Source organism: Nanorana parkeri, unplaced genomic scaffold (genome assembly GCF_000935625.1).
Source record: "Nanorana parkeri isolate BGI_ZX_2015 unplaced genomic scaffold, ASM93562v1 scaffold289, whole genome shotgun sequence".
Taxonomy (NCBI): Eukaryota; Metazoa; Chordata; class Amphibia; order Anura; family Dicroglossidae; genus Nanorana; species Nanorana parkeri.
Window position 1 is genome coordinate 1,103,942 of NW_017306557.1, and position 9,823 is coordinate 1,113,764.

The following is a 9,823-nucleotide window of genomic DNA, read 5'->3' on the forward strand; positions in this document are numbered from 1 at the left end:
TAGCATGATGTAAAGGTTAATTTTGGAGCAAAGGTATGCTTAAACTGCACAAAGTTGGGCTGCTAATGTGAATTCTGAAGGAGGTAAGCTGCACCAGAGCTTTATTAGGAGTTTCCCAAGAAAGGGGGTAAATATTTATAGAATCAATGGGTGGAATTTATCAAAACCTGAGCAGAAGAATCGGAAGCAGTTACCCATGGCAACCAATCAGCTTCTCTCTTCAGTTTGTTCAGTTAAGGTTTGAAAATGAAAGAGAGATGCTGATAGGTTGCCATGCACAGCTGCTCCAGATTTTGATACATTTCACTCACTATGTTTAAGATTTTTTAATTTGTATACAATTTGGAGAAAGGATGTATATATTTTTTTAAAGCTTAGACATTGTGGACTAATCTGTGTAGCATGTAGACATAACACTACAGATAAATGTATATTTACTTCCAAGTGGTAACACTGCAAACTGTGCAACAGTCAAGGAAGGGGGGTGAATAATTATGCTGGCTTGTGTTATGGACAGTACTTTTCTTTGTCAGCTATTGCAGCTATCAGAGCTACAGACAAGCACACTTAAATACACAGATGAAATACATAAAGAAACCAAATGATTTGTATTTCTGTCCTTTTAATTAATACAACTTTACCTCACAAAGTAGCTCTGTTTGACATAGCAGGAGAACTGATCTTTCTCTACAGCAGTCCAGTATTATTTCCAGGTCTTTTTCCCACCCCAGTGACTGGACAGTGAAAGAAGAAGTAGCAGACTGATGGACTTATCTTTTCATCACTCTGCTCTCCCCAACTATTAGCATGAATCTTGCACTGCAGCACACATGGCTGGAATCTTGTGCTGCTTCTCCCTCCCCATCTCTGAGCTCTGCTATACCGTAGACTGGCAGAGGCGGACACAGAGTCAAATTCAGGTAATTATACAGACTGCATTCAAAATATACATTTATGGATGTATTTATATTTAAAAGGAGCTGCCTTAATTTGTGTCTTTTATATCTGCATGTCATTCAGTGCACATTTCATCCTAGATGACAAGCACAATTTTTAAACTTGATTTCCCAGAAGCATTATATAGAAGTGTGACCAAAATATGGCATCATAATGCTGATTTCTAAAGCCAAGCTGTAAATGAAATCGAAACTAGCGTGTCATATAATATCACCATAGTGGAATGATTAAGCGAGTGTGCATACAGCTGACGACAAGGCAGCTGATGGTATCACGCATCGATTACACCATCACTCCTTAGGTTGGGGCTACTCATGAGATTTTCATTGCATGTTAGTATCAAATTTAACTCCTTGTTAGCAGCATCTTCATTTGCAAAATAGATTTCAACATTTTAAGAGCAGATTGAAATCTGGTGTGTAGTCCCAGCACTAAGGAATCATTTTGGACAAATTATTAACAAGCACCTCTTGCGTTTATTATCTATTGCATCTGCTCTAAAGGTGCCCATACACCTTACGACCATCGCAAGACTTTTGTCTTGCGATGGTCGTAAGCTTATTAAAAGCTCGTACGATCTGCCCATATTGGACAGGCAGATCGTACTTGCGATCATCTAAAGCCTGCCCCCGCTGAGGGGCGGGCTTCTGATGACCGCAATGCAGAACGGGCAGTGTGCGCGTGTGCACACTGGCCCGTTCCGCAGCTGTCGAACGAGCAGGGTTTTCGAGCATGCTGGTTCGACAAAAGACGTGCGACCGTACAGTAGAAGCGGTCGCATGTCTTCGTTCACACTGCTCGATTCTCGTACGATTTTTCCCGCGATTCTTGTACGAGAATCGAGCAGTGTATGGGCACCTTAACACAGAGCCTGGATTAGTGTGTCCCCCTCTGGAAACTCCTGTAGAGGAATAGCACAATAGGTACAATGTGAAAAGTCTGTAGCAGAGGGCATTTTGAGGAATAAGGCCTTTGGTAATGTGAACCTGTGGCCAATCTATGGGCATTCAAGTATTTACCTTAACACCTTGATTCTGGCCCTTTATTATTATTATTACATAGTATTTATATAGCGCCAACAGTTTGCGCAGCGCTTCACAATATAAGGAAGACATTACAATCACAATACAATTCAAGACAAGATGGTAAGGAGGGCCCTGCCTTTCAGAGTACCCTAACGACAGGAGGCAGGTGCTCCTGATCAAGTGATCACTGTGACAGCAAATGACAGTGATCATATGATCAGAAGCCCGTCCCCAGCTCCCGATTCTAAACAGTGACCAGGAGCTGTCAGTAACAGCTTTGTCACTGTGCTGGGAGCGTGCTTAAAGCACAGAACAGTGAAAAGAAATGCCAGCCGGTAGTTAAAGCCCACCTTCTTGCCGACACATATATATTTTAGCTGGTCAGCAGGTGGGTAACAAGCTGTGAATAAACTTTAAAAAAAGGGTTCACTATCTGCTGCAGCTGCAGGCTTCCATCGTCGGAGTTCAATGAGGAAGAAAGAAAGCCGATAAAGTTGGCTCTATCAGGCATCTCAGCTCATCCTGCTTCCCCTCCCAGGAGAACCTGCTCCATGTTAACGTTGGAGCCTGAAAGATTGCTAAGTCACTGCTGGGAGAGGGGAGAAGAGGAAGGTGAATGACTTCAGTGCTTCTGTTGTTTACTTTGAGGATGAATAGCTACACAGGCCAATAACTGATTTTAATGTGTATTTACCGTTTAAGAAAATGTAGAAGATCTGAATGTCCAAAGCCTGGTCACAATTACACTTGAAGGGCCCATTCACACCATCTGTGTGTGGTGTCCATCAGAGTGCCAAAGCCAATGATCCCAATGCTTCTCACTGTGAACTTTTGATGTTAGAACTTTATTGAAATGTCACAAGTGACATTCCATTCAGTTTCAAGTGCACAGCAGGGTGCGAGACGGTTATACTTTTTACAGCGCACACCACTACGCTTCTACTGCAACACGGTGGTGTGAATGCACACCATACGTGACAAGGCAAATTGTCTTGTCTTGCATTGGGGCTGTGCTGGAAACAACGGCCAGCGCAGAAGGGGGGAGAGAGAGGAAAAATTAGGGCCACTCCTAATGAGAGTTTAATATGAGCCACTGGTACTGGTAAGTAAGATGGACAACAAATTAATGATAGAGAGCTATTTGGACCGCTGATTAATAATACAGAGTGACGTTACCCTATTTGGCATCTTGGTAGACATTAAAACTTGAAAGCAGTTAGGAACATAATGATCAGATGGGTTAAAAAACCATTGTCCACTTGCCATTTTTCCCCTGGTGATGACGGAGCTTGTTCCCTGAGAGATGGACAGATCATGCCTGTATGTTTTCTCTAATGTCAATGAGCATGCACACTTCACATGTACACCTACACCAACCCCCTTCTATACTTACTTGTTAATTGGGAGCAAGTCATTAGATCTTGGGCTGCAACTGTCTGCTTTAGGGTTACTGTCATTCAGGCTTTGTAAATCTCTTCCTGTCCGCAGAGGTGGGCCTACTGTACCAATTTTACTAGTAAAAAGAAAAGGTGGACTGGTTTTATTGGCTGCCATCATCTGGAAGTAGTACTATAACAAAACAAAACTATTAAAGACGATTGCACAAGCATAACTGTTCCCTTTGAAGCTATGTCCTTTGTTTATTAGAGCAAAGAGCACAGTGCTGCAGCCCATTAGAACCAATCATTCATGTTTTAATGAATATCATTGAAAAAGACTGTTTTAAAATGTCATAACCATGTGCAAATCACTTGAACCAATACAAGTTAATTGGATTCCAGATTTTACTGATGTGACTACTGTAAACCAAAATAAGGTTCCTAAGGGTTACAGTCCTTTCTGCACAGTCATGGCAATTTCTGCTTTTCCTGAATGTCTGTACCTCCATACCGAGGTACGGACATTAAGTAACAATTTTGGGGGGGGGGGGGATAACATGAAACATGGTATAAAAGGGGAACTTAACCTTTAAATAAGTCCAGTCAGTTTGTAAAATAACAATTCAATGCCCATCTACAAATCCTCTCAATGCCCCATGTGTTACAAGCTCTAATATATGCTCCATAAGTACAAGAATAACAAAGTACACCTTTAGGTAGCTAATAACAGAACAATTTATAGTTGCCTAACATGAAAAAAAGTGAGGTCATAACAGTGTCTCTGCTAGGGTCAAGGACAGAATTATGGATTGTGCTTCAAATGAAATGGAGTAATATGATCACATATGAATGTACCCAATCAGTTAAATGTGGTGACAGCATCTTGGAGCATCTTGTTTTTGGCTTAAGGACAGCATACATTTGGTGCTGATCATTGTTCTCAATTGCTCAATATCTTTGGCAATGACAAGTATGGATATTAAAAAGTTAACTTAGGGTTAGGATAAGCACAGGGTTATGTATGGGGTTACCTCTAGGTGTAAGGTTAGGTTTAACAGTGTTAGGTTGTAGAGTAAGGGTTACAGTTAGGGGTTGACTTTAAAGTGTATTTCCATGTTTGCAATCAAATTGGGAAGACACCTATTTGTTTTATGTTCCCATTCACATAGCATAAGCTGAAAGAAAATGCTTCCAGCAGTTTACACTGCTTTTACTTGGGTTAGGGTTTCTTGAGTTAAGAGTTACCATTTCTACTTGCTTCTTCTTTTGTAATGTTAGGAGGGGCTGTGATGGGCTTCTCCACTGTATGATATTGAAGTTAATGAAAAAACACAATCCTCAAATTACAGTCCTAAGTCTTTCTATAAAAAAACAGACCACTGTGAAGTTGCTGAGAAAAACCTGGAATTGGCCAAGTTGCCTGCTGCAACAAAGCATCTAAATGGAATCTTTTTTTAAAAGTTATTATTCAGTATGCTGTTGTGAATAGGAACGCACAACAAACACACAGAGGTTTTTTTTTCAAATTTGACGGCAAAAGTGGAAATACATTTAAGGGTGCATGCAATGTTAAAGCACAAAAACCTACTCCTACTCCCTACTTGCCTGATGACCATTGTAATGGAGACAGAAAATTATAGGAAAACAGATGAGAAAAAAGATAGCGTTGTGACAAAAACCAAGGTGTTTCATATTGGCTAGAGGACAAACCAAAGAAATAAGGAAAACCGTAGTGGAGTCACACTATGTTGAACTACACATACATACATCCTATAAAAGAAATGCTTATGTCGTCTCCAACAAAATATTTTTGACTAGCAAATCCTAACAAAATACAGAAAACAAGCAGTTGGCGTGACAGCAGTCTAGTGATAAACATAAATGTGTGTTAGTCACTACAGATCTTTTGACTATTTTACAAAAACAGATCTGGTAGGAAAGCAGTGACACCCAGAGGACAGTAAGTGAAGTCAAGCATTGTTGTATATCATGCAAGCTATGCCCGGCAAAGGAAACATTTAAAGCCTATCCTATGTATATAAAAAAACAAAACAAAATACCCAAAACAACAAAAACACCCCTTGCATTGGGGCTACCCTCACACTGCAAGGGTTAAATGCTTGTTTATGTCTAGGGCAGTATTTCTCAACCTTTTTTCAGTCATGGCACCCTTTATCGGTATGCAAACTCTCAAGGCAACTCACTCCAAATTCTTTACCAGATCCTTATCCGAGACAGGGGTCTGGTAGGGATTATAAAGTGGGACACCATGTAAAAAAAAAAACTGGGGTTCTCCCCGTCACATCAGACTTCCCCCTTCATATCAGGGTCCCCCTTTCACATTAGAATCCCTCCTTTCACAGCAGAGTCCCAATTTAAATAATCCTCTCAGACTAGGAGCCCTCTTCACATCAAAAGCATGATTCTGTGAGAACATTTCAAGGCACTCTGAGGAAGCCAGAATGCACCGTGTTTGAGAAAGTCTGATCTAGGGGGGGGCTTTGTTAAGGGCTCTTACTTACCTGAGCCCCACTGACTCCAGGACTGACACCCATAGCCTTCCCCCATCCTCCTTTACATTGGTCGGAGGCCCACTGACACCATCACATCTAATACAGTGCCCATAGCTCTGCATCATACGTGAGAACACTGGGGGAGCGTCGACAAGTCGGAGTGGGATGGAGAGAGGTAACTGCTGACCACCAAGGGAGCGAGGATCAGGTAAGTAAAAGTCCACTTCCTCCAAACCCCTAGATAAAAATTAACCTTTGCAATGCATGGGGTAGCCCCACAATAACTGCAGATTAAAACCAACATTTAAATCTCCAAAGATGGGAACAAAGTACAGTTTTAGCTATTGATCCCTCTAAATCAAAGCCTAGATTTGGTTTCTCCTTTGCATGCCATACATGTTCCATTTCGTGCCCTATCTTATAAGGTTTACTATTGTGTTTCCCTTTTCAAAATAGGAAAGCAAATGTTATATCAGCTGGACAATATTATTAATATAATATATTATTTTAAGGTAGGCTGTGTGAATGGGAACACAAACATATAGTGGGGGGATTCTCAAATTTGACTGCAATGGTGCAAGTACACTTTGAAGTGAAGGAAGATCCAACATTTTGAGTTGTCGCCGAAACGAGAACAGAGCAACAAACTTCCAATGTGAACACCTGTTGCAATAACAACTTCTTAAGCAGGGATTTCTCTCACTTTGAATAGATTTCCTCTTTCTTCCTCATTTATAAACTTTTGAACTGAATTGTTTGGAGCAGAGATGTTCTATCATTGCTTGGAATGTGAATAATTCATGTGTTGGATCTGCTTGTTTACATTGCTGTTGATGTTTATTACACTTTGTATAACCTTAGCCAAAACAACAGAATAATTGGTTCACTGTGTGTTCCCCTTTGTTTTGTATTACCGCAAGACTTTCTGTGTAGTTATGTGATCTGACCAGATTTGTATAATTATATTTGGTAATAAAGGTCTTGGTTAGAAGCTACGGTAGCAGTGCAATGTTAAACAGTGTGTGCACTGTTAAAAGGGCTCTGCATTGCTGTACACTGACATACATCTCTGACTTATAGGGCTGCAACAACTAACCAACATAATCGATTATAATCGATTATTGAAAAAGTTGTCAACTTTTTCAATCATCGATTAATCGGCTTCCGATTGGTTGGCCCTGTCCACGGCTCCACACACGCTGCGCGCCACACCTCCTCCCCACCACACGCTTGCCACTGTCAGACCCGCCCGGCCGCATCCACATATCCGAATAACCGAACTTACTAATCGGCTAACTAATCGATTTTGAAAATAATCGTTAGCTGCAGCTCTACTGACTTATAAACAAAAGTAAAGCTCACAACTGTCTACTATAATGTGTCTATAAACTATTTAACAGCACCATGCAAAGAGTGGTTGTTGTCACCTGTTCAAATTAATGATGCGGTTAGGAATCAATCACTATCCCTGGATGCATTAATCGATGTGGTGCGCCAGCATTCTGCCGCATTCAAATGCGGCCGCTGTCACCCGATCATTAATTTGAACAGATGACAGCTACTGCTTGAAAACAGCAGATTTGGGATTCCTGCTGCAGGAAATCACAGGTTCCTGCCACAGGAATTCTTTCTGCAGAAAATGGCAGGCTCCTGCCACAGGAATTCCTAAATGCACCTAAACTGTCGGTGTGAATAAGGGGCTAAGTGGCCTTGTCGTTGGATTGTTCCCCAAGTGCCATAGAGAAGTGGCCCTGTCATTTGATTGTTAATTAGGTCCCATAGACAAGTGGCCCCATCATTGGATTGTTCTGCAAGTCCCATAGAGAAGTGGCCCTGTCATTTGATTGTTCCTTTGGCCCCACAGAGAAGTGTCCCTGTCATTGCATGTGTGTTATACATCTACTTCACTCAATTGAAGTTAAATTCCAGTCACTGTTTATGAGAGATCTGTTCATGTGTCCACCTTAAAAGCTGCAATCCAGACAAATATTTATTATACCAAAACTGTCTCTGTACCAGGCCATCCAATCCTGGACTCTATTTGTGTAAAGGATCCCAGTAGAGGAGAGGCAAGTATGCAAATTATAGGTTACGTTTACATAAGGGAGTCTTAGTGTTAGAAGAATAGTTAATTTTAGGGTTATACAGAAAGTTAGTTGGCCGAGCCTTAGGGTAGGGCACCTTTCAGTGTACCATCAGCTCTGCCCATATTTTTACAAAACACAAAGCTCCCAGCACTGAAAGTTTTGTATCATCCAAAATACAATGTGAAACTGTACTGCCTGTCCAGATATTGGACAATCAGGTAGTGTTATGGGTCAATGACCCCAACCACACTGTACAGGCAGAATGGTGACACTATTCACTAGTGTAGCTTCCCTTTCCATAAAACAACATGTTAGATTAGCTGCACTGTACAATGTAGTAAAGCCTGGCTGGTTGCAGAATACAATGTAGATTGACTAGCTGCACAAACAAAAATCAATTGCATAGTTTTTAAAATGAATGTAATAATATAACTAGACTAAAAGGGGTTTATTTATATTCTCATGGAGTTCCACTTTTTGGGATCATAGATATTAATGGGCAGTTGGACTGACCGAAAACACACACACTTGATAGTGTCCCCACCCCGATCTCCCTCCGCACCAGAATGGCCACCCGCACTAGTGATCCAACCAAAATCCTATGTGAATTCCGTCATCATCTCTCCAAAATATACTCGGCCCCTTCCACATCCTCCCTCGATACTATCCGTGAATTTCTCTCCCGAATTACCCTTCCAGAGATCCCACAAGCCGGTAGGGACCTCATGGAGGCGGAGATCTCTGCCGTCAAAGTCCAACAGGCCATTAAAGCCTTCAAAACGGGTAAACGCAACACACACACACACACACTTTAATGGTAATGGAAGTTCAACCAGAAACCTCGAGAGTCCACTTATTTTAGGGGAAATCAACAATCAACAGCAAGTAGCAAAAATATTCAATATTCAACATGGATTTTTATTTTTCTTGTGCTCAGTCAGCTAGGGTTGTCTAGTGCTGACTGCTGATGCCCTTAGACACCAGGATCGTTTCCCTAGACCTAGAAGTGCTTTAATAAACCGACCCTGATACAAGCAAGTGTACAGTGCATGTAGTCGCACATTATGGTGTACATTCCAGTGCACACTCACTGTACAGAAGCTCTCTACTCCTACATGTACATGTAAAATAAAAGCAATTAATCAACATGTACATACTGGGGTGAGAGTGATGATGAGGTAATCCTAATGAGCTAATAGCACATTTAATAACAGATCAATATCACTTGGGTAGCAAAGGCACATAAAGCTATCATATTACATTCTTATCATAATACATCAACATCATCAGCATCACCTCACACACTAAAAGCTTCAGAATAGAATGCTCACTTTATCCTTTCAACCTACCCCATCTGAGGATTTGCAATGGTGGAGTTTTTATTTCCAGGGGAGGCTGGCTGATAACGATTTATTGCTGTTCCACTGCCAGATGCTGGCTTTGCTGAAGGTATACCTAATAAAGTAAAGTATAATGCAAGATGAAATTACTGTACCGTAGTAGTCTGCGATACATACAGTCAGCTCTGTCCCATGCCGGGTACTGCTGGAACATCTGGCCATCCGTACACTGAACACAGGGAGTCACTCATTCCAGAATCTCCACAATTCTGCAAACGTTTTATTTTTCCAATGACTACCAAAGACTTTCTCTGATTGGAAGAGGTGGTGATCATGATGCCATCCGGCCCTCCACTCCATCTTGCCCAATCAAAGAACGCTTTATATTTACTAGAAAGAAAAAAAATGAGACATTTGCTGAATGGTGGAGGTACGGGAGCGAGCGACTCCCTGTGTTCAGTGTACAGACGGCAAGTCGCTCCAGCAGCACCCAGAAGAGGACAGAGCTGACTGGCAGCTCTG

At 41.4% G+C, this 9,823-nt stretch overlaps 1 protein-coding gene across 1 annotated transcript in view; it reads right to left on the reverse strand.

Annotated features, from left to right (window-relative positions):
- Positions 1-9,823, reverse strand: part of ZC2HC1A (zinc finger C2HC-type containing 1A) — a 43,753-nt gene that overhangs the window by 12,070 nt on the left and 21,860 nt on the right. The window contains exons 7-8 of the mRNA XM_018557553.1: positions 9,311-9,416; positions 3,376-3,495 (exon numbers count right to left, since the gene is read on the reverse strand). Coding sequence (XP_018413055.1) covers positions 3,376-3,495; positions 9,311-9,416 — 226 coding nt within the window. The remainder of the gene's footprint in view (positions 1-3,375; positions 3,496-9,310; positions 9,417-9,823) is intronic.